The sequence below is a fragment of the Salvelinus sp. IW2-2015 genome, unplaced genomic scaffold (assembly GCF_002910315.2).
Source record: "Salvelinus sp. IW2-2015 unplaced genomic scaffold, ASM291031v2 Un_scaffold924, whole genome shotgun sequence".
Classification (NCBI taxonomy): domain Eukaryota; kingdom Metazoa; phylum Chordata; class Actinopteri; order Salmoniformes; family Salmonidae; genus Salvelinus; species Salvelinus sp. IW2-2015.
This window is the reverse complement of record NW_019942649.1, coordinates 282514-308567: the sequence shown is the minus strand read 5'-3', so window position 1 is coordinate 308567 and position 26054 is coordinate 282514. Positions and strand designations below refer to the sequence as shown.

The following is a 26054-nucleotide window of genomic DNA, read 5'->3' as shown; positions in this document are numbered from 1 at the left end:
CGTGTGTGGTGTGGATCAATAAACATTGTATCCATCACCTCATCCTTGTATGGATCCGTTGTGACTTGTACCCACGACTGCTTTCTATGTCTAGTGTGTGGTGACTGGTATTGGGTGAGTAGATAACACACTGAGTTTCATCCTGAGCTCTCTATACCTGTAGTTGATAGTCAGTGGTCTCTGGATGTGTCTCTCTCCTGATCGTATTAACCGTGTCGCAACTCACCTTGTTGTTGTGATCGATAGTTGTGTGAGTCGGGGTTTTTGTAATCTGGCTTCCTATTGATGTTCCTCCGCTGGCTCCAATCGTGGTTCCTATGATTCCTCCGCTGGCTCCAAACTGGTTCCTTGATGATTCCTCCACAGGCTCCCAATCTGGTTCCTATGATTCCTCCACTGGTCCCTGAGTACCACAGACAGCAATACAGACACGGTTTTAGTAAGAAAGGATGGGTCCAGAAACAAGCCCTAGTCTCTGTCCCACTTGGTCACTTATGCACATAATGAAACAATCACACACACACATGCACCCACCATCTGAATAAGAGAAAACAGCGTTATGATACATACTTCACACTGATCCCACCTCAGGAATGGATGGAACTATGGTGCAATAAACATGGTATCCATCACCTCATCCCCTTGGTATGGACCTACTACCACACCTTACAATGGTAGGAAACACACTATCACACACTCATCCTACTGAAATCAGCTCAGTCAGTAAACCTGTCAACTCACCTTTTGACATAGTCGGGTCGTTTGTAATCTGGTTCCTATGATTCCTCCGCTGGCTCCCAATCTGGTTCCTATGATTCCTCCGCTGGCTCCCAAACTGGTTCCTATGATTCCTCCACAGGCTCCCAATCTGGTTCCTATGATTCCTCCACTGGCTCCCTGAGTACCACAGACAGCAATACAGACACAGGTTAGTAAGAAAGGATGGGTCCAGAAACAAGCCCTAGTCTCTGTCCCACTTGGTCCTTGTGTACATTTGATAAGATTGGACCTCTTGGTGTACAGTAATGGTATAGGTGTTGGACTGACACACTCAGGGTTGCAGGTTAGAGGGTCACAGATGTGAGGCCCATTTGGGCTACCCCTCTAGTTTGTTCTAGAACTGTTAAGTCTCTGTCAAAAGCAGGGTTGGCAGTTTCCCTCTCCTCCTGTAAGGAACAGGAACATGTGATAGACATTCCACAGTCATCCTTTAAATATGCAGGTGAGCCTGTCCTACCACTTTCTGCCAAACGACCAAACATACACTCTGTCAGCCAAAGATAGATGGACACACACACATACACACACACACACAAACTGGAGCAAACATAATTCCTCAACGCATGGTTTTAGAAGTAGGGTCTGAGATGTTAATTAAAACCTGGTCTGCTTGCTTTTTCTCACAAATATTATATTTAAATATTCAATGAAGTGGCTTGATAGAAATGAACTACAAATATATTACACAATTCACAGGTGTCTTTCTCTTATCCCTAATCAAACACAGGTGTCTTTCTCTTATCCCTAATCAAACACAAACGGCTCACTCACATTTCTCCTCAGGAAACTGAAAGCAAGTGGAACTTGTAATAAAACACTGTTAAGATGTTTCCTTATCAAACGACAGGCAAAGTTGACCTCGTGCCAAATAAAATGGAGTGCTGTCAATTTCACTATGCAAATGACCTCCCCAGTGGTAAGTTCACGTCCTGAGGCAGTGGAATGTCTCTTTCTGAATATCTTCTGCCAGTGATGACAGATCACATAGACTGAAGGCTTAGATACTGTATCAATCATACATGATACACACCAGTCTACACACATGACACATTTTACAAGATACACACCACCAGCACACACACACATTAAATGATATGGTACGGTAAGGGAGCAGTAGGATGGAAAGTCAACTCATACGACAGACCGTACCAATCGTGGCAAACAAGGCACAGAGAATAATGGTTCTGAGAGGACAAACAGACTGCCTGACAACCTTCGTAGGTGTCTGTCAGGGTCTGAGGATTTAGCGTAACATTAAACAGTTAGCAAAGGATATGATTGATTGTATTCCTGATCTATACTGATTGAAAAAGAGAGGGTCAAGAAAGAGAGAATCCACATTCTAAGCCCTGACAAACATGGCACAAAATAACATAAGCAACAGGAGTAAAAAAAAAAAAAGTACCTACTTTCACTAGATACTGTATCCACAGGCGGTCTCCCAAACCGTAGAGAATCCCACACAGGTAGAGTGAGAGCAGGTGAGAGACAAAAGTATAGGTAAAGATTGCTAGGTCTGTGTGTGAACGGAGAGAGAGAGGGAGTCTGACTAGCTGTGTGACAAGCCGACAGGTGTTTGAACAGATACGGGCGTGGACACAGACTAGCTCAGACAGTCCTAGAGGCTACGCCACCACCCAGGGTGTGTGTGTTTGTGTAGGGGTGAGATCGGGAAGAAGAGAGTTTTGTTCACTGCTTATTTCCCTCTCTTTTATCACATACCTGAGAGCCAGGTGAGCAGGAACATACTTGGCATAGCCAGGAGTGCAGAGCATGACCCAAACACACACACAGACACACACACACACACACAGAGAGACACAGAGACACAGACACTCCTATAAAACTGTTTCTCTCATGTTTACTGGACAGGGAGACATCATCAGAAAGAGACAGAGACATTAACAAATCTGAGAACAGTGACTGTAGATATTCTCTAACAATTGGGTCACACTTTAAAGCCTAGGTGTTGTACAAACACCAGGACTGCTATTTGCTTTGTAATGTTACGAGTTCAATAAGCCTCTCTATTGCTCTTCCAAACTAGAGACAATTATGATGTAGCCCCATTAAAACATGCCTCATCTCGATACGGTGTGTTTAAGTTAATAGCAGTCTGTTGTAAGACAGACCTGGGTAACTGCCAGTCGGCTGACCTATGAATAGTTAAACCATGGGACCATGAGGTGTAGATGTAGGCAGAACAGGGTGTTAGGTCACAGATGAGTGTGTGTGTGGACACTTTCTCAGAACACCTGCGTCCTCCAACATCTACTCCAAAGCACGGTTGTCAATAGCAACATAATAAATGAACACGGTTGTCAATAGCAACATAATAGGTTAACTCTCAAAATGAATCTCCACACCAGATAGTGTTTACAGTACACAACCCTACCCTTATTTAGCTACAGAAACAATCCCAGACATCCCATGCATACATTCACCCAGCCTTATTCAAATGGTATAGGGTGGAGACTTGGGAGGGATGTTAATTTACACATTGTCTCTTTACTCAGTCATACAGGTTCACTGTAGTAGAGAGTTTAAGGATGAGGAAACTATTTGGTTTTAGTGCCACGGTTTCACTTCAGCTCATAGTCAGTGTAAACTGTGAAGTCTATTGTACCTGCTTTCCCTTTTCTCATCCCCCCTCATCCCCCCCTCTCTCTACTACACTCTGAGGGCTAAACCAGTTGAACAGCTCAGCCTAGCAGCAGTGAGTCTCACCATGGCTCATTATACTAGAAGGAATGTCAGGCATTTCAACCTAAACACTGCCCTCCCTCGCCCTTTAACTGATATCACAACTGAACCACCCGCTCTCCCACGCCCTCCCCCGCCCGCCCTCACACCTAAACCACACTGATCAGCTTTAATAAGTGATACATGTGTTTATGAGAGGAAGTCATGCCATTGAGACAGTAAGACAGCTGGAATGTAGAAAAGGGGAGGATGACAGAGAGAGGTGGCCCATCCCTTTCTGTGAACTATTGTATTGTGACATGCATTGAAATACAGTTTGTCTGTCTTAAAATGTACATCATATTAACATTAATCCTGGGATATCGGCTTTGGAAAAACAAATGGTGGTGGGTGCCTGAGTTATGGCGGATAGATGCAAACAGACTGCCAACTACTTTCTAATGAGGGTGAACAAACTTTATTATGTGTTGACTCCTATACAAACACATTCTATGTTAGCATTTTAATTAATAAACTGTACAATGTTTAGATTAAGGGAATGTAAGGCATAACATATTTTATTTGAAATGAACTGCATGACTGCTTGTGATTTAAATGAACAAACTGCATGATGGCTTGTGATTTAAATGAACAAACTGTATGATGGCTTGTGATTTGTATAAGAGACTAGAAGCAAGATGGCTGTAGAGGGAAATCAGTCACAGTAAACGCATCATCACTCATACATCAAAATTAGTGCTCATGAATAATGGCAAGAGGAAGTGCTGGAAACACCATGTTAGATCGTGTATCCACATTGAGAAGATGTGTGCTGCTCTCTATTGGTGAAGAGAGGTACTGAAGACAGGCAAAAATGGAGTACTGACTATCCTAGGAAAGGTGAGAGTTCACAGATCCTCATATAGGTCTACAGACATGAGAGAGCGCACTCATTTCAAAGGCTTATACCCCCAGTTATTATTATGGGCTCACAAATATATCAGAGATCGAAAATAAATGTTTTTTTTACCTAAAGAACAAGACACTGGTGAGAGTATGAACCAGTACGTCCCTCCGGGTTGAATCTTGACTTGATAACTGTACACAACTACCAGCTTAAAATGTTTTTCTCCCATTGACAGCAGTGATTAATGTGCATAGATCTCAAGTTAGGACTCAGAAGTGAGGTTCCATACCACTAGCCTGGAATCCAAACTGATACGATCCATTTCACCATTGTTACACGGAGCATATCAGTTTGGTTTCCAGGCTACCATATTGCAGGTATAGCCATCAGGCTCCATGTCGTAGATGAGGATAGCTCTCCACCGTGCGTCTGATCCCATCCTTCAGACCGACCACAGGTTTGTACCCCATGTCCTGCTTGGCTTTGGAGCAGCTGTAGAAGTGATGTGTACCTGCCAGGGCCACCCTCATGGGGGTGAAGGTGGGTTTGAAGACCACTAGGGGGCGTAGTAACAGAGACAGCAGCCACAGCAGCAGAGCCAGCCCGTAGACTAGCGTGTAGGGAAGGTGGTAGCGTGGAGCAGCGTAGCCCAGACCAACTAGAATATCTGACATGAAGTCCCAGAACCGGACAGGCTCGTCATTAGTGATGTGGTACGCCTGGAGGAAGGGGGGAGATGAGAAAGACCAGTCAATACAGATTGAGAACATTTTTAAATGTTGACAGAGTTAGAGAAAGACATTTCATTGGTTAGAACCCAATACTGTCCACCAGTTGGCTCTTTCGTTTTGGAACCGTCTGGTTTCACAGCGCCTCAGAAAGGGACTTGAATGGAGCCTATGACAGGAGCGGGAAGAAAATCCAGCGGTTTATTGGCTGATCTCTCAGTCCATCAACATCTAGCACAGGAATGGGCAACTTTGATAGGTGTTGGGCCACAACAAATCAGAACTCATCATGAGGGGCCTGCCGTTGCTCGTGGGCCTGCCGTTGCTCGTGGGCCTGCCGTTGCTCGTGGGCCTGCCTACTATGATATCTGAGTCAGACTGACTAATAGAATGGGGGCCTAACCCGGCCGGTAATTCAAACATGATGAAAAGTTTAGATAGCTGGTCGCTAAACTAACTAAGCAAAGTAAATAAAAAAAATGTTAGCTGACATAAGAACAGCAGTAGAACCAAATTTCCAAATTGCACTTTCTAACTCGCAACAGTAAGTTGAGACCCCGACTGAGTTCACCCAAAAACTTGCCCATCCCTGATATAGCATAACCCTTAGAACCTCCACTCTACATTTGTGAATATCAGAGTCCAAGCAGCGCAAGTGATTTAATGTAGGCTAAACAAGGAAGTGAGTTGGGGAAATTGGAAAGTATGCATCTCCCGAGTGGCGCAGCAGTCTAAGGCTCTGCATCTCAGTACTAGAGGTGTCACTACAGACCCTGGATCAGCAGTCTAAGGCTCTGCATCTCAGTACTAGAGGTGTCACTACAGACCCTGGCGGAGCAGTCTAAGGCTCTGCATCTCAGTGTTAGAGGTGTCACTACAGACCCTGGTTGTGGTCTAAGGCGCGGCATCTCAGTGCTAGAGGCGTCACTACAGACCCTGGTTCAGCAGTCTAAGGCTCTGCATCTCAGTGCTAGAGGGGTCACTACAGACCCTGGTTCGAATCCAGACTATCACAACCGGCCGTGATTGGGAGTCCCATAGGGCGGCAGACAATTGGCCCAGCGTTGTCCGGGTTTGGCCGGTGCAGGCCGTCATTGTAAATAAGAATTTGTTCTCAACTGACTTGCCTAGTTAAATAAAAAGGTTAAATTAAAAAAAACTAGTTTTCACATATAAACTTTATGCCCAAACTTCGAATCAATTGGGCTTCCCAAAAATAATACTAACCCCAAAACAATATGGCCGCTGTGATGGAACATTCATTTGAACTGACGATTTGTCTTTTTTAAGTCCCATCTAACTGAGCTGTAGCAGGCTCTCTCCCGCCTCCATTTTAACCCACGCCCCTTTCAAGTACCACTTTGTTGCACAGTATTTCCAGGCTCTATATCGGGAGCTTGGGACTACAAAAAGGTTCAATCTGCATTTTTGGTGAAATGTAGTAATTGACAGCCTTGTTCTGTTTAATGTTCTCTACACACACACATACATTACTCTAAATATCCCAATTCGTATTAAGTTCAAAAGAATACAAGATCAAATTTCCAATGAGGGTTGGAACTTTAAAGCCAATTATCTCAGAATCATCTTTTAGCAGATAGAACCTTATTAGTCCCCGAGCTCTGAACATGGGAACGTTTGTTACAACCAATGTTCCCTCAAAAACAAAATGTCACCACCGAGCATGGCTAGAAATGCACGTTTTGTGCTCTTGTAGGACGCAACCACTCCCCCATCGCTGACTAGAAATGAACTATAACTTGGCTAATAACTCACTAGCTAGCAAAGGATATTAACAAATGCACACGTGGCTACATGCAACTCTCGCTTTGATCTCAAAACAAGCGCATCTACTCATGACCGCTCATCCTGTAAACACAGTCCAGTTCAAAGTGAAGGGCACAGATCCATATGGCAATGGCTATTTGCATATAGGCCTACTGCAGTGCTGATTGGAGATTGCTGACACGTGCCTGTCAATGCAATAGAATCCTACTCCAATGCGCTCTGCCTACAAGGAAATCTCTTGCACAGTTAGTCTTGCATAGTATGTTGCATTGAAAGCGGCTAATATTGTGTTGATTAGATAACAATTCCCACAGTAAAGAGAAACATTGACCGTGTTAACTAAAGGGGAAAACTCAAGAAAGGTGAGTATAGTACAATCTCGTGCTTCTCTGCAAGGGCGGATGTTTCTTCTGTGCAGCAGTCCGATTGAGAGTGCGAAAGGCATCTCTTTCTTCAAACACACTACAGTTGTCCCCATTGGTCATCATCACACAGTTGTACAGTGCAAGCAGGTCTACTGTATGAGCTAGAACGTATAGATGGTTCCTACCTTGCCACAAATAGGAGACTCTGGCCTCAGACTCTCAGCTGCCAGGATGAGTCCATGAACCACATTGTCCACAAAGGTGAAATCCACCAGGTTAGAACCATCACTACAGAGACAGAAGACATAGTTGGCAGAGAGAGAGACAACATCAACAAGGGCAGCGCCATATGGGGCTGCAGGTAGCCTAGTGGTTGAGCGTTGGGACAGTAACCGAAAGGTTGCTAGATCGATTCCCCGAGCTGACAAGGTAAAAATCTGTCGTTCTGCCCCTGAACAAGGAAGTTAACCCCCTGTTCCTAGGCCGTCATTGTAAATAATAATTTGTTCTTAACTGACTTTCCTAGTAAAATAAAAAATATCCATAAAAACATTAACTTTGGTCAATCCCACTATGCCTAGTGAGGAGTCCATGTTCCATTCCAGTCCTGTGTATGACTGACCCATGTTCCATTCCAGTCCTGTGTATGACTGACCCATGTTCCATTCCAGTTCTGTAGTATGAACTGCACCCATGTTCCATTCCAGTCCTGTGTATGACTGACCCATGTTCCATTCCAGTTCTGTGTATGACTGACCCATTGTTCCATTCCTTCTGTGTATGACTGACCCATGTTCCATTCCAGTTCTGTGTATGACTGACCCATGTTCCATTCCAGTTCTGTGTATGACTGACCCATGTTCCATTCCAGTCCTGTGTATGACTGACCCATGTTCCATTCCAGTTCTGTGTATGACTGACCCATGTTCCATTCCAGTTCTGTGTATGACTGACCCATGTTCCATTCCAGTCCTGTGTATGACTGACCCATGTTCCACTCCAGTTCTGTGTATGACTGACCATTTCCATTCCAGTCCTGTGTATGACTGACCCATGTTCCATTCCAGTCCTGTGTATGACTGACCCATGTTCCACTCCAGTCCTGTGTATGACTGACCCATGTTCCATTCCAGTTCTGTGTATGACTGACCCATGTTCCACTCCAGTTCTGTGTATGACTGACCCGATGATGAACTTCATCTTGCCCCTGCGTGCCGTTGCGACCAGGATGGGCACCAGCTGGGGTCCCGGGGCCGAAGATACCGTGAGGTCGAATGGCCACCGTCAGGAGACCCCTTCTCCTTGTCACAGGCCTTCCAGAACCAGCTGAGACACCACATAGAGACAAGATGGAGATAGAGGAGAACATGACTTATTTCATGTGGAGCTGATGTGGAGCATGCTACAGGTCTGGATAGGGCAGCATCAATGTCTAAATGTGCAGACAAGTTCTCCCCCTAGCAATGCTCTGGTACCATTAACAAACTATGATAAGGCTATTCTACAAAATAAACAAGCTCTCTCACCTTATCTATCTTGTCTGTTGTGTAGTTAGTGTCCTCACCTTCTGTTCTATCTTGGTCTCTGTGTAGTAGTGTGTCCTCACCTTCTCCTGTTCTATCTTGGTCTCTGTTGTAGTAGTGTCCTCACCTCTCCTGTTCTATCTTGGTCGTTGTGTGGTAGTAGTGTCCTCACCTCTCTGTTCTATCTTGGTCTCTGTGTGTAGAGTGTCCTCACCTTCTCCTGTTCTATCTTGGTCCTGTGTGTGTAAGTGTCCTCACCTTCTCCTGTCTATCTTGGTCTCTGTGTAGTAGTGTCCTCACCTTCTCCTGTTCTATCTTGGTCTTGTGTAGTAGTGTCCTCACCTTCTCCTGTTCTATCTTGGTCTCTGGTGTAGTAGTGTCCTCACCTTCTTCCTTTCTATCATTAGGGCATCTGTTGTAGTAGTGTCCTCACCTTCTCCTGTTCTATCTTGGTCTCTGTGTAGTAGTCGATGGGCTTCTTGGCGTAGGGAAGGTCTTCTCTCCCATCCTTGATGTCTGTTCCTTCAAACACCACACTGGCACTGCTGGTCAGTAMCACTTTCTATAGCAGACAGGCAGAAAAACACCTCAACTTTTAGTCAGTATAGCGGACTATCTATCCACTAGATCCGTAATTACATTCAATTATGGAGAATGTACAAGTATTTTAACAGARCATTTATTTCATTGAATTTAGTTTGTCTTTGTAACATATTGTATGACAGGCCTATCTGTTGAACAGTAACCATATACTGCCCCCTACCTGTACTCCAGCCTCAGTGCAGGCCTGTAGGACAGTCTGTGTCCCCTGGATGTTGACTCTCTGGAACAGAGCCTTGTCATCACTGGCTGGGGCTGGAGAGGCACAGTGGAACAGCAGGGAGACACCTTGGAGGGCTGTTAGGAGAGCCTGGGATAGGGCCACACACACAATGATGACCAGATRCAGACACACAGACAAACACAGGCCTAACATGAACACATGAGGCACAAAGGCCATAACAAGGTCATATAGCTGGCCCCAACCAGCTCAGTGCACAGACCCTTCACAGACAGACAGACAGACTCACCTGTTTGTCACAGAGGTCTCCCTGGTGGAAGGTGACTCCTGGTAGTTCATARCTCTGTCTGAKGTCAAACACCGACACGGTGTAGCCTTTATCCAACAGCTTCTCTACCAGGTGTCTACCCAGGAACCCAGAGCCTCCTATCACTGCACACCTCTTACTGCTCTGTAGCGGGTAGAGCGACAACATTCAGTAAAGACAGACTATAATACAATGAAACGGACACACACGAGACATATGAGAAGAACTAATAAATAGCCTGAACGTGTTGGCATATAGCTCAGAACTTGATATGTTCTTCAAACTACCGCGCACTCACCGGTCGTATGCGCGTGGCCATGGCAAACTGCAGGAGCGTCGTCGGTGTTGGGAAACAAACTGACAGAGAAATTTGAGTATTTGGTTAAAGTTCCCTCGTTCGAAAACAGTTTGACAAGATCATGTCACACGGACAATTGAATCATGATGAAGACTACAAGCAAACACCTTTAGGCTTATTTCAAGACAAGTTTACAATATAAAGACACTTTAATATGCTATCAAATAAGTGAAAATGTTTATCCTTTCACCTGTTCAATCTGTTTAGCAACAATATAAATCGACCCGCGCACAATTAATAAACCCTGTATCAGCTGAGCCCGAGAGGCGCTCTCGTTGGGTAGACGGGAGTTTGTGTGTAAAGGTGACAGGCTCGAACAGCCAATGCAGTGGAGCCTACGTCAAAGAACGCCACTGCTCTGACCAACCGGGACATATCCACAGTGAGACCACACCCACAGTGGGTAGCTATAGAAGTGTAAACGCCCCTAAACCTGATCCTGTATCCGTTGTTATATTTCCCACACATAAATTGGCGCACGGAGAATAGATTCTGGATCGGAGCTCCAACCATTAATCCAGCCAATTGTCATATAGAGTTTTATACCACATGTCATCAACAACCAATAATCTTCTCGCCCGACTAGATGCACTCGATTTAGCTTGCTCGGCACGTTCATACGAATTGTTTCCATTCTGAATGTGGCATTTTGTAGACCCGGAGTGCAGAAGGAGATAAATCGAGTGCGCATTCACGGGCACAGATCAAAATGATCATAGCACAGACAGAATACTGCGCTCATTGACTGGAAATCTTCATTTATTAACTTAATTTATTATCCCAAAATTATATTAAGCCTATTATAACATTGAGATATAATAACTGCATATCTGTTATTGCAGCCCCTGTAATAAACGGTCCGGTTTTCTGTCTATGATCTCATCCCTGCCTAGATGATAGGAGGAGAGAGAGGAGGGACGTTAACATATTAGACAGAGCACTCTTCAGTAAATCTACGGTTCTCTTGTGTCTGTCTTCGCGAGTGATCATCTGAAATGGTGAGTAGGCTAATGCTGGAGCGCAATTAACGGTTTTGCCGTTCTGTTTTGACGCTCCTTGTGCTTCTGCTACAAATGACAAAAGGCCTCGCTACGCTGAGGCTACCACAGCCTGTATTAACCCTAACTGGCTGTGCGATAGGAATACTAGGCTTGCTTATTACCCAATCAATGGAAGCACTAGCATATTATCTGAAAGGGTTAATAATGGGATGTGAATAATCCGAATTAAAAAAGTAGTGATGCATATTTCCCCATGTCTACGCTAGCCTTCTGGTGCCAGCTATCTGTAAATAATCAGCTATAGTGACAGTCATGTTATATTTATTTATTATTACTTAAATTATCGCCCTATTTATGGCATGTTTCCCCTAGGCTATCTGACTTTACATTGAAATGGCCTTTTGCAGATACAAGATGACTTGTCTATACATATCAATTGAAATCACAYCCTTCTAAGGCTTCCCCTTTCTCTTTATCTCCTGGCTACATCTCAATAATTAAACCTAGCTGGACTGAAGGAGATTAGACAAGGAATCTACTTAAGACCATTGAGATACGCCCATCAAGCCTTAATGTGTTTCCTTGTTGCCATCGCTAGGCAACCAGTGTAAAGAGGCCGTCCCTGGGTCCGGTCCCTCCCCCCAGGAAGAAGTCCAACCCCAAGACAGAGCTCACTGAGGAGCTGAAACAGGAGATCAGAGAGGCCTTTGAACTGTTTGACACCGACGCCTCCGGATACATCGATGTCAAGGAGCTAAAGGTCAGGRGTCAGAGGTTAGGGGTTATGCACAGGGACAATATTTGTGTAACATGATGTACTACAGTACCCCTGGTACAGTGTCGGTCAACAAAGATCTTCCTGGGGAGCTACAGGGTGCTTTTGTTCCAACTCAACACTAACACACCTGGTTTTAACCAACTCATCTGTTTTGATCTATCTCTCTCAATTCAATTCAAGGGCTTTATTGGCATGGGAAACATATGTTAACATTGCCAAAGTAAGTGAAGTAGATAATGAACAAAAGTGAAATAMACAATAAAAATGAACAGTAAACATTACACTCACAGAAGTTCCAAAAGAATAAAGACATTTCAAATGTCATATGTCTAAATACAGTGTTGTAATGATGTGCAAATAGTTAAAGTACAACAGGGAAAATAAATAAACATAAATATGGGTTGTATTTACAATGGTGTTTGTTCTTCTGTCTCTCTCTAGGTTGCTATGAGGGCGCTGGGGTTTGAGCCGAAGAAAGAGGAGATTAAGAGGATGATAACAGAGGTGGATAAGGACGAAACAGGAAAGATCTCCTTCTCTGATTTCCTCACCGTCATGACTCAGAAGATGGTAAGAAAAACAACATTGTGAATAAATAATATATTTTTTTGTCATAAATCATTTACTGTCAAGAACAAACACTGTCAGTGTTTGTAACATTGTAAGCTATAAAAAATAAATAGAGAGAGTCGTACACTCTACGTGTAAACCACCGTTTCGGCATCACTGTGCCTTCTTCAGGGTGATGTCATAAATACTAGAACCAGGTTATGTAGACAAACTGTGCAATTAGTTCAACCAATGACAATATTGAGGGGTGTGTCATCATAATTATTAGGGTGATTGGAATAAATTGARTGAAAAAGTTTAACAGACAATAGTGTACAGCATGTTGAATATATTAGGCTATTGTTATCATATGGCAACATAAATAGATATTGTACATAATATTAGCATCAATGTACATTATTGTTTAATTTAATTTCACATATATGTTTGTTTTCAATTTAATATAATTTTGTCACATGTAATCTTTTGTTTTTTKGGGGAAAAAGTACCCAATTTTTTATATACTTTAAAAGGTATCTTTACTTAAGTATGACAATTGGGTACTTTTTCCACCACTGCTCATGAACAATTCTTGTTTTTTTGTGAACAAGTCTTATAAATGAATATATTATTTCCCCAGCTTATCAGTGTACACCCAATATGCCCCCTGTTGATGATGCTTACCGTGCATTAGGGTTAAACCAAAAGATTACATGTAACAAAAATGATATTTAATAGGAAACAAATATATATGTGAAATTAAATTAAACAATAATGTATGTTGATGCTAATATTATGTACAATATCTATTTATGTTTCCATATGATAACAATAGCCTAATATATTCAACATACCGTAAACTATTGTCTTTTAACAGTTTCTCTCAATTTATTCTAATTAACCTAATAATTATGACACACCCCTCACTATTGTCATTGGTTGAACTAATTGCACAGTTTGTCTACATAACCTGGTTCAAGTATTTATGACATCACCCTGAAGAAGGCACAGAAATTGCAAATCGTTGGTGGTTTACCCAATACATTTCTGGGAGTTTATACATAGAGTGTAACTTATTATAGCTTACAGTTTATTCACCGTTAGTCAACACCTCGACACRAAATAATTTTCTCTGGGTGTGCGTCAGCTCATGCTTTTTATTAGTGCTTGTACCATTGCAATTTACCAACAAAAAAATGTGACAGGAGTTGTACATTTTAGTTCCCAACTACAGTGCATTTCGAAGTATTCAGGCCCCTTGACTTTTTCCACATTTTGTTACGTTATAGCCTTATTCTAAAATGGATTAAATCGATTTTTTCCCCTCATCAATCTACACACAATACCCCATAATGACATCACAATACCCCATAATGACATCACAATACCCCATAATGACAAAGCGAAAACAGGTTTTTAGAATAAAAAATAAAAAACAGAAATACCTTATTTACATAATTATTCAGATCCTTTGCTATGAGACTTGAAATTGAGCTCRGGTGCATCCTGTTTCCATTGATCATCCTTGAGATGTTTYCACAACTTGATTGGCGTTCACCTGTGRTAAATTCAATTGATTAGACATTATTTGGAAAGGCACACACCTGTCTATATARGGTCCCACTGTTGACAGTGCATGTCAGAGAAAAAAACATGAGGTAGAAGGAATTGTCCATAGAGCTCCGGAACAGGATTGTGTCGAGGCACAGTTCTGTGGAAGGGGACCAAACAATTTCTGCAGCATTGACAGTCCCAAAGAACACAGTGGCCTCCATCATTCTTAAATGGAAGATGTTTGGAACCCCCAAGACTCTTCCTAGAGCTGGCCGCCTGGCCCAACTGAGGAATTGGGGGAGAAGGGCCTTGGTCAGGGAGGTGACCAAGAATGCACTGTGTGTATGTATGTGTGTGTGTGTATGTGTGTGTATATATATATATATATATATATACACACACACACATGAGTGTTGTATTACGGGGTATTTTATTGATATTGTATCACCATGCATTATTGTGTTGTATTACATTGTGTTGTAAATATCTACCAACCCAGGCTGAGAAGGATTCTAAGGAGGAGATCCTGAAAGCATTCCGTCTGTTTGATGATGATGAGACGGGGAAGATCTCCTTCAGGAACCTGAAGAGGGTCGCTAAGGAACTGGGAGAGAGCCTGACTGACGAGGAACTGCAGGTGAGGTATACACCTGGACAGCACTGTCTACACACACACACACTTGGACAGCACCTTTTCCCCAAACCTGTAGAGTACTGTACACACAGCGTGAACATACAGGATGATTTAGGTTAGGATACAAGATTGCTTTAAAAAAAAAAATAGTGAAATATACTGGTCTACTGCTAAGGCTACTGTGTAATTGTTTACATGTGCCATACTGGTACCCTACTTCCTCTCCTCCTTTCCATCTCCTGTTTCCTCTACTCCCTTTCATCCCTTCCCCTGTTTCCTCTCCTCCCTTTCTTGTCCCTGCTTCCTCTCCCTTTCTGCTCCTGCTTCCTCTTCCCCTTTCTGTCCCCTGCTTCCTCTCCCCTTTCTGTCCCTGCTTTCCTCCTCCCTTCCGTCCCTGCTCCTCCCCTCCCTTTCCGTCCCTGCTTCGTCGCCCTCCCTTTCCGTCCCTGCTTTCTCCCTCCCTTCTCCCCTGCTTCCTCCCCTCCCTTTCTGTCCCCTGCTTCTCCCTCCCTTTCTGTCCCTGCTCTTCCCTCCCTTTCTGTCCCCTGCTTCTCTCCTCCCTTTCCGTCCCCTCTTCCTCTCCTCTTCCGTCCCTTTTCCTCTCCTCCCTTCCTCCTCCACCCCTTCCATCCCTCTCCTTCCTACCTCGAACTCTTCCAGGAGATGATCGAGGAGGCAGACAGGGATGGAGACGGAGAGGTGAACCAGGGAGGTTCCTCTCCGCATCATGAAGAAGACCAGCCTGTACTGAACTGGACCAGGGTGTTGTGGGTAGAGGGTGATGTGGTTAGAAGACCAAGCCCTGTACGAGACTGAACCAGGGTGTTGTGGGGTTAGAAGACCAGCCTGTAACTGAGACTAGACCAGAGTGTTGTGGGTAGAGGGTGATGTGGTTAGAAGACGCAGCCTGTACTTGAGACTAGACCAGGGTATTGTGGGGTAGAGGGTGATGTGGTTAGAAGACCAGCCTGTACTGAGACTAGACCAGGGTTTGTGAGAGTAGAGGGGTGGTGTGGGGGACATACAGGGGCGAGGAGACTATGGTTTTGGTTGACATGTTATGTACTAGTAAGTCATTACTCAGTTATTCCAGGCCTGTCCTAGTTTAATTAGACAACTTCCTTTCCTCGTCTCCTTCCATATCTCCTTGCTGTCACGACCTTTCATCAGTTAGAGAAGAGCTATAAAGAATATCTTTCTCTTAGTTAGAATGCTGGTGGAGTCCCAAAACAGTGCTTTCATCTATCAATACCCTGTTTCATATTTCATATGTGTCATCGTGCTGAAGGTTAATGGGACAAGGAAGGAAGCTCTTTAGGACGACTAGGGTCTATCCCTATACATTCCCTCCCTCCAACACCCCTTACCCCAGATTCCTCCCTCCAACACCCCCTCTACCGCCTAGACATTCCCTCCTCTACCCCTAGACATTCCCTCCTAACCTAGTCACCCCCTCCCTCCAAACACCCCCTCTACCCCGTCACCCCTCCCCGCAACCCCCCCCCCCTCTACCCTGTCACCCCCTCCCCTCCAACACCCCCCCTCTACCCCTAGTCAACCCCTCCCCTCCAACCCCCACCCCCCTCCTCTACCCTAGTCACCCCCTCCCCCCCAACACCCCCCCTCCTCTACCCCTAGTCACCACCTCAAACCCCCACTCTCTCCCTAGTCACCTCCTCCCTCCACACTCCCTCCTACCCCCTGGCCAACACCCCCCTCCTCTACCCCTTGCACCTCCCTCCCCTCCAACACCACCTCCTCTACCCCATTGGCACCCCCTCCAACACTCCCCTCCTCTACCCCTAGTCACCCCTCCCCTCCCCTCCAACACCCCCCTCTACCCCTAGTCACCCCCTCAAACCCCCCCCCCTCTCCTTGGCAACACCCCCCTCTACCCTGTCACTCCTCCAACCCCCCCCCCCATACCCCTTGGCAACCCCTCCCCTCTAACATCCACTTTACAACTCTATGTAAAGTGAAAGTTGTGACTGTATTTTTCTTCTTCGTATTGTTGTATTTTTGTCTCTTTTGAATTATCTACAGTATGATCTCCTGTATTGAATGTTTTTGTACGTATAAACTGCATGTGCAGATATATATTGATATTTAAGATATTCATTAATGAAATACCTTTTTAAAGCAGTTTTTTCCCCCAGTGTATTCGTAAGACAAGTTCATGGTGCTGTAACATGTTCTGACACATTTGCATCCATGTACTGTTCACCATGTTGGAGAAGTCCCTAGAAAGAAAGATTTTCCCTGACCAAAGATGGCTGTCCTACAATCATGTTTGCCAGTGTCCATTCTAGTGTTACACATGTCCATGTTTAACTTCTTGCCGCACGGATCCTTTAGCGGGATCTATTTTCGTAAACAACCGCTGAATTGCAGAGTTTGCCAATATTCAAAAATATTTATAATCATGAAATCACAAGTGAAATATACCAAAACACAGCTTAGCTTGTTGTTAATCCACCTATACGTGTCAGATTTTGAAAATATGCTTTACAGCGAAAGCAATCCAAGCGCGTTTGTGAGTTTATCAATCACTAGACAAAACAGTAGAGAACAGCTAGCCCCAAAATTAGCTGGTCACGAAAGTCAGAAAAAGCAATAAAATGAAATCGCTCTACCTTTTGATAATCTTCGGATGTTTGCACTCACGAGACTCCGCAGTTACAGCAATAAATGTTATTTTTTGTTCGATATAAAGATTAGTTTTATAACCAAAAACCGCCATTTGGTTTGCGCGTTATGTTCAGAAAACCACAGGCTCTTTCCGGTCCTGAAAGGCAGATAAAAGTTCCCAAAAAGTATCCGTAATGTTCATTAGAAACATGGTCAAACGTTTTTTATAATCAATCCTCAGGTTAGTTTTTAACATACGATAATCGATAATATATTCAACCGGACGGTAACCTATTCAATACTACAGAGAAAGAAACGGTCGAAGCTACATCTCTCGCGAGCAGGAACTAATCAAAGGACACCTGACGCTTTTTGAAAAATCTCCGCTTATTTTTCAAAATAAAAGCTTGAAACTATGTCTAAAGCTGGTCACAGCCTGAGGAAGCCATTGGAAATAGGAATCTGGTTGATACCCCTTAAATGGAGGGGCAGGCAACGGAACAGGATTTTTCCAAATAAAAGGCACGTCCGGGTTAGATTTCCTCAGGTTTTCGCCTGCAAAATCAGTTCTGTTATCTCACAGACAATATTTTGACAGTTTTGTAAACTTTAGAGTGTTTCTATCCTAATCTGTCAATTATATGCATATTCTAGCATCTGGACCTGAGAAATAGTCGATTTACCTTGGGAATGTTATTTTTCCAAAACATGAAAAATTATATTATAATATTCACAAAGCATCTCATCCCAAAGTAGGAGTGCTGGTCTCGGATCAGCCCCTCACTGACCATATAATCTTATTCATTATCATCTAAAAGGGAAAACTGATCCTAGATCAGCACCCTTCCTCTGAGATGCTTTTAACAAAGGCCCTGAACATGGTTAGACCTATGGGTAACAGATACTATAAATGTTTCTATATTCCCCCAACGCCAGTCCTTTATGTGCTATCAGACACACATTGACAGCCAGGGCTGAGTCCCAAATGGCATCCTATTCCCTATATAGTGCACATCTTTTGGCCAGAGCCCTATGGGTCCTGGTCCAAACTAGTGCACTATATAGGAATAGGGTGCCATTTGGGACTCTTCACCAGACTCCACTCCTGCAGAGAGACAGCAGAGCTGTGAATATGATCATGTAATATTTGATAGCAGCAAAACAAACTACTGGCTCAGTGGTATTTGTGATGTGCTTTAGGGACAGGGGACTGAAGTGAGCGTTCACTTGGTGTGAGAGAGAGAGAGAGAGAGTGAGAGAAAGAGAGAGGGATATGGGTCGGTTGCTCCCAGCATATGACGAGATATCATCTCATTGGAAACCTAAGGAACCTGACTGAAACCTGAAATGAGATAAAAGATTGCAGAATTGGCATGTCGATTTGGAAGCAATTAACAATCTGATAACCATAAGAAGAGCGAAAGTGAGACAGCTGAAGGTGAGTGACCACATTGAGACAGCTGAAGGTGATTGGCCACAGTCAGACAGCTGAAGGTGATTGGCCACAGTCAGACAGCTGAAGGTGATTGGCCACAGTCAGACAGCTGAAGGTGATTGGCCACAGTCAGACAGCTGAAGGTGAGTGCCACAGTCAGACAGCTGAAGGTGAGTGACCAGTGAGACAGCTGAAGGTGAGTGACCACAGTGAGACAGCTGAAGGTGAGTGACCACATTGAGACAGCTGAAGGTGATTGGCCACAGTCAGACAGCTGAAGGTGAGTGACCACAGTGAGACAGCTGAAGGTGAGTGACCACAGTCAGACAGCTGAAGATGAGTGACCACATTGAGACAGCTGAAGGTGAGTGACCACATTGAGACAGCTGAAGGTGATTGGCCACAGTCAGACAGCTGAAGGTGATTGGCCACAGTCAGACAGCTGAAGGTGAGTGACCACAGTCAGACAGCTGAAGGTGAGTGACCACAGTCAGACAGCTGAAGGTGAGTGACCACAGTCAGACAGCTGAAGGTGAGTGACCACAGTCAGACAGCTGAGGTGAGTGACCACAGTGAGACCAGGCTGAAGGTGAGTGACCACAGTGAGACAGCTGAAGGTGAGTGACCACAGTCAGACAGCTGAAGGTGAGTGACCACAGTGAGACAGCTGAAGTGAGTGACCACAGTCAGACAGCTGAAGGTGAGTGACCACAGTGAGACGCTGAAGGTGAGTGACCACAGTCAGACAGCTGAAGGTGAGTGCCACGTGAGCAGCGAAGGTGAGTGACCACAGTCAGACAGCTGAAGGTGAGTGACCACAGTCAGACAGCTGAAGGTGAGTGACCACAGTCAGACAGCTGAAGGTGAGTGACCACAGTCAGATAGCTGAAGGTGAGTGACCACAGTGAGACAGTTGAAGGTGAGTGACCACAGTCAGACAGCTGAAGGTGAGTGACCACAGTGAGACAGTTGAAGGTGAGTGACCACAGTGAGACAGCTGAAGGTGAGTGACCACAGTGAGACAGCTGAAGGTGAGTGACCACAGTGAGACAGCTGAAGGTGAGTGACCACAGTCAGATAGCTGAAGGTGAGTGACCACAGTCAGACAGCTGAAGGTGAGTGACCACAGTCAGACAGCTGAAGGTGATTGGCCACAGTCAGACAGCTGAAGGTGAGTGACCACAGTGGACAGCTGAAGGTGAGTGACCACAGTCAGACAGCTGAAGGTGAGTGACCACAGTCAGACAGCTGAAGGTGAGTGACCACAGTCAGACAGCTGAAGGTGAGTGACCACAGTCAGACAGCTGAAGGTGAGTGACCACAGTGAGACAGCTGAAGGTGAGTGACCACAGTCAGACAGCTGAAGGTGAGTGACCACAGTGAGACAGCTGAAGGTGAGTGACCACAGTCAGACAGCTGAAGGTGAGTGACCACAGTCAGGCAGCTGAAGGTGAGTGACCACAGTGAGACAGCTGAAGGTGAGTGACACAGTCAGACAGCTGAAGGTGAGTGACCACAGTGAGCAGCTGAAGGTGATGGCCACAGTCAGACAGCTGAAGGTGAGTGACCACAGTGAGACAGCTGAAGGTGAGTGACCACAGTCAGACAGCTGAAGGTGAGTGACCAGTCAGATAGCTGAGGTGAGTGACCACAGTGAGACAGTGGAAGGTGAGTGTCAGTCAGCCAGACCTGGGTTCAAATACTATTTAGTGAATTTCAATTACTTTCAAAGACACTTAGAAAGTATTTTTAAAATACTTGAATACACTGAATAAAATACCCTTTCTAAGTATTTTTAAAATACTGTTTATAGAAAATTATTTGAAAATATGTTAAAATACTTACAATTTTAAGTAATTTATTTGGGCCACATTATTTAAAAATACTCAGATAATAAGTATTTAAATAACAAATACTCAAATACCCATGTATTTGAACTCAGGTCTGCAGTCAGCATGTCTTTTGGCTTTATAGTAATTATTTCCGTGAACCATGATTAACATGAACATAATTTTAGTATGAGAGAACATGCTAGACAACATGTCAGTAAAGAAGCCATTGAAAATAGAAGTGTTGTGCCCTTCAAAATAGGTATTGTTGCTTTAGTACYGAGGATCTATTTGCAAACTAATCTGTCATATAAACTACCAGCGGTCGACTCGGGTATGAGTATTGCAGGAGTTATCGGTTGCTGATTGTAGGGTACTGTGGATTATTCCATAAATCAATTATGAGTCTGTGCTCTTTGGGTATGTTGCCCCTATTTGGGTGTCAAGAATACGGTTCTACTCTCTCACTTCTGAGTTCTGGGGTATTCTCCGTGACATTTCAAGTGAGATCAGGTCAACTTTAGTTCACCACATTGAGGCATAAAAACATTGGTTATCCCAATCTCTCCTTTGCACCAGTTTACTTTCCTTTGTCGTGTAAAAATCCTTACAGCGTAAATATCCCCACAATTCAACTTCACTGATGAAAAAGGAAATKAGTGGCCTCTTGAGTGGTGCAGCGGTCTAAGGCACTGCATCGCAGTGCTTGAGGCATCACTACAGACCCGGGTTTGATCCCAGGCTGTGTCACAACAGCCTGTGACCAGGAGTCCCATAGGGCGGCTCACAATTGGCCTAGTGTCATCCGGGTTAGGAGAAGGTTTGGCCAGGGGTGTTTTTACTTGGATCACTGTGCTCTAGCGACTCCTTGTGGCCGGCCAGGCCCCTGCAGGCTGACTTCGGTCATCAGTTGAGCAGTGTTTCCTCTGACACGTTGATGTGGCTGGCTTCCGGGTTAAGCTGCTGTTAAGAAGCACTGTTTGGCGGGTCATGTTTCGGAGGACGCATGACTCGACCACAGCCTCTCCTGAGCCCATTGAAATAAGGTCGCAATTGGATATCACAAAATTGGGGAGTAAAAGGGGGTAAAAAAAAGGGAAATGACTGGTATAAGAAATATAGTAGAAACTTTCCCTTGTCCATGCCTCCACCAAAATGATTTAACATTTGTGGGAATCTGGTAAATGAGTGTACACAGGAGAAAGGAGACATTATTGGGACGCACCCATTGATGTTGGGGTTAACTCTTCCAGGTCCAGCAGTGACTGAGTCATGATGGCCTTACAGGGCCTGGAGACCCATATGTGTATGGAGAAGTACCCAGACAGGAGGTTAGGTGTTGATTTGCAATTCAGGGTCTCTTTCTGTTCCAGGAGTCGCTATGGGAACCCCCAACTGTAATGTGATGGCCTTGCAGAACATGATGACCCAGATGGACAGTCACCTCTACCACCTGGCAAAACTGATCTCCTTGTTTGTCGGCTGTACCTTCAACACCCTCCTCGGTATCCCTCTGCTCCTCCCATCACCAGAGCCCCCTCTGTGCTCAGCCAAACACGCTTCTTCAGCCTCACATGTCTCCTCTGCTGCGACAACATAAAGGTCAGATTTGGAATCAGAATTAGCTTGATTCACCAAGTACATTTACACGTAGTAGGAGTTTGACCTGGTGAAAGAGTGCTGACCACATGAACAGAATGTAGACAGGAGAGACTTRCGTAACAGTGATGGTAGGGAATTCTCAGTTGTGACACTCGTGAAAAGCGCGGTATCTAGTATTAATGCTCTTTTATAATTTGTAATACTTATCTGGGGACTCTGCAGTAGTGGAAACGCGTAGTTTGGGACTAGGCCCCTTAGTACCAGTGAAGGGTAATCTTAATGCTACAGCATACAATGACATTCTAGACCATTCTGTTCTTCCAACTTTGTGGAAACAGTTTGGGGAAKGCCCTTTCCTGTTTCAGCATGACAATGCCCCCTTGCACTAAGCGAGGTCCATGCAGAAATGGTTTGTCGAGATCAATGTGGAAAAACTTGACTGGCCTGCACAGAGCCCAAAAACCTTTGGGATAAATTGGAAGGCCAACTGCGAGCCAGGCCTATTCGCCCAACATGAGTGCCCAACCTCACTAATGCTCTTGTGGTTGAATGGAAGCAAGTCCCCGCAACAATGTTCCGTTGTTGCTCCTAGACGTTTCCACTTCATAATAACAGCACTTACAGTTGACCGGGGAAGTTCTAGCAGGGCAGGAGGAAGGCTGCTACGGCAAAACCAACCAACACCAAGTTATGGTCAACTCCATCAGCCAATGACAGGCAGAGCGTTTGATCAGCTCCAGCCAATGACAGGCGAACGTTTGATCAGCTCCAGCCAATGACTAGGGGATATTGGATTAGTGGGCTGTTACGCACGCCTCTGAGAAGAGGGAACGCAACTCCCTGCTGCAACTCAACTTCCTGTGAGAGGGTAAGAGTATGGACTGGTAGGCGTGGTAAGGACGACAAGGCAGAATTTACCGTTACTAGGATTTATTCCTCCTTAGCGGTAATATGGGGAAAAGGGGCTGGACGGAACCAAAACCAAAGCAAAAAAGCAAAAAACTTCCCCCTTTCCTATCTAACCTGCCTACCCACTACTTACCTATCTTAGCACCACCTGGTGCCCTAACCAAAATACAGGGGGTGGTCCGCCCAGGTCTTACCTAGTGTGCCTAGACAATGAATATACTCGGGTATATGTATGCCCGCGGCCTCTTGCCTAAGCACTCCCAAAGTGCCTTCTCCTTCCCCCTGGGAACAAATGAAACAGAACAATTATTAACAAACAATTTCAATAATCAAAACAGTGCGTCCTATAACACTAAGACATAACCAATCAGCTCCCTCAGCAACAACTTATATAGTACATACCAAATCTCTGAGAAACAACCAACATTTAATCACAATCAAATTCTCAAGCAAGGATCTCTCTCCAATCTTCTCAAAATCTTCTCCTCTAATGATTTCTCTCCCCAAAAAGATCTATTTTCCTGAACAGAACACTGGCTTTTATATTCCTCAGGTGGCAAAGGTAATTAGTGTCAGCTGCTTCTTGACGAGGGGGCGTGGTCAGCTCTCCAATTATCAATTAGCCATGGAGAACTCAGGAAGCTATCTCCTGAAACCACACACTCAAAACTACATACTCCACACAGAAAAACTGGGGAACGTAACATGGCGCAGCAATGGTGGGGGACATAACTCATTGTGAACATTGGGTTTGCAGTCACAGACCAATCCTGAACCCTCAACCAAGGGGAAATGGTTAATGGGCCATAGGGCCTGTGTCCATCTGTCCGTCTTTTTTCTTAACAATACAACAGTTTAAAAAAAAATGTTTAACCTTTATTAACCAGGAAGGGCTCATTGGATTTACAATCTCTTTTTCAAGAGCGTCCTGGCAAGATAGGCAGCACCAAGTCATTACAAAAAATTACAGACAACAACATGAAAAACTACAAGTAATCTAGTAAAAAAACATAGAATTCACAAGAGTATAACAATATCAAAAACAGCAAATTAAAAACATTGACAGGTCAGGGAATTAGTCTCAAGATCATTCATCAGTGATTTAAAAATACCACTCGGGACAAGTTCTTCCAGTCTAAAAGTATTTGTAAGGTGTTCCAAGACGATGGCGCAGAGTACATAAAATACCTTTTACCAAATTCAGTTCGGACATTTGGAACAGTTAGCAGGATAAAGTCCAGCGAACGAAGAGAGTACCCACCACATTTCTGAACAATAAAAATGCCCAAATAAAAAGGTAGCAAACCCAAAATGGCTTTGTAAATAAAAGTATACCAGTGACTGAGCCTACGAGTGACTAGAGAAGGCCAGCCAACCCTGGTATACAAAGTGCAGTGGTGCGTAAGGGTTTTGCAGTTTAAAATAAATCTCAGTGCTCCATGGTAAAGAGTGTCAATTGATCTGAAACACTGAGCGGAAGCATTCATATATAAAATATCCCCATAGTCTAGTAAAGGCATAAATGTAGCTGATACTAGCCTCCTTCTGGCTTCAAAAGAAAAACAGGCCTTATTCCTAAAATAAAATCCCAATTTCAGCTTCAATTTTTTTGCAAGTTGTTGAATATGCCATTTAAAAGAGAGGCCKTCATCAATTAGAATTCCAAGATATTTATATGAGGTTACAACCTCAATCTCCTTGCCCTGACAGGTAGTAACAGGTGAAAGGTTCAGAGGTCTATTTCTTGCTTTAGAAAACACCCTTAGTTTAGTTGTCAGTATTGAGGATAAGCTTCAAATTGGCACAAGGTATGTTGAACAGTATAAAAAGCAGTTTGCAAGTTCTGGAAAGCTTTTGTAAGAGACGAGGCACAACAGTAAATAACAATATCAGCAGCATAAAAATGAAGTTGCGCATTTGACATTTTTGTCTAAATCATTTATATAAATAGTGAATAAGAGAGGACCAAGTACAGAGCCTTGGGGCACACCATTAAAGACAAACAATTTGACAGACATAAGCCCATCAAATTGAGTGCACTGAGTTCTATCAGACAGATAGTTAGCAAACCATGCAACTGCATGCTCCGAAAGACCTACACTCAACAATCTCTGCCTTAGTATAGCATGATCAACYGTATCAAAAGCCTTAGAGAGATCAATAAAAAGTGAGACAGTGCTGTTTTTTGTCARGGGCTTCAGTGATATCATTCAAAACCTTCATGGCTGCCTTATTTGACATGGCAGGTGACTGCCAAAACTACAAATCACCTTACATCATAAATAACTACTCAATATTATTCGTAGATCGGTCAGTCAGTCACAATTTTACTCATAATACCCCCTCTTGCCCTCAGGACAGCCTCAATTTGTGGGGCATGGAGTCTACACAGCGTTGAAAGCGTTCCACAGGGATGCTTCCCACAGTTGTGTCAAGTTGGCCGGATGTCCTTTTAGGTGGTGGATCATTCTTGATACACACAGGAACCTGTTGAGCGTGAAGAACCCAGCAACGTTGCAGTTCTTGACACAAACCGTTGCGCCTGTGTAAGTCTTGCTTCCATCCCTCTCCTCGCCCCTACATGGGCTTCGAACCAGGGACCCTCTGCACACATCGACAACTGCCTCCCACGAAGCATCGTTACCCATCGCCCCACAAAAGCAGCGGGCCTTGCAGAGCAAGAGAAACAACTACTTCAAGGTCTCCGAGCGAGTGATGTCACCGATTGAAACACTATTAGTGCATACCTCGCTAACTAGCTAGCCATTTCACACCTGGCACCTACTACCTTACCCCGTTCTAAGGCACTTCAATCTGTTGTCTTGCCCRTTCWCCCTCTGAATGGCACACATACACAATCCATGTCTCAATTGTCTCAAGGCTTAAAAATCCTTCTTTAACCGGTTTCCTCTTCAT

General features: G+C 44.3%; 1 protein-coding gene, 2 long non-coding RNA genes and 1 pseudogene across 3 annotated transcripts; 1 reads left to right on the top strand and 3 right to left on the bottom strand.

Moving 5' to 3' along the window:
* Positions 1–565: 565 nt before the first annotated feature.
* Positions 566–2421, bottom strand: LOC112069187 (uncharacterized). The gene is made up of 3 exons (XR_002893690.2): positions 2190–2421; positions 742–897; positions 566–665 (listed from the first exon to the last, which is right to left on the bottom strand). It is a non-coding gene; the product is annotated as an uncharacterized lncRNA (long non-coding RNA).
* A 1493-nt stretch (positions 2422–3914) lies between these two features.
* LOC112069177 (sterol-4-alpha-carboxylate 3-dehydrogenase, decarboxylating-like) lies at positions 3915–10403 on the bottom strand. Its single transcript, XM_024136475.2, is given in 9 exon segments — positions 3915–5088; positions 7436–7538; positions 8434–8499; positions 8501–8559; positions 8562–8576; positions 9207–9335; positions 9537–9683; positions 9844–10005; positions 10160–10403. Coding segments are annotated over 9 exon segments (1035 nt in total). The 5' UTR covers positions 10181–10403; the 3' UTR covers positions 3915–4755.
* A 285-nt stretch (positions 10404–10688) lies between these two features.
* On the top strand, positions 10689–15486 carry LOC112069176 (uncharacterized; annotated as a pseudogene).
* LOC139024053 (uncharacterized) lies at positions 12600–14685 on the bottom strand. Its single transcript, XR_011475289.1, has 2 exons — positions 14597–14685; positions 12600–14105 (listed from the first exon to the last, which is right to left on the bottom strand). It is a non-coding gene; the product is annotated as an uncharacterized lncRNA (long non-coding RNA).
* Positions 15487–26054: the final 10568 nt, after the last annotated feature.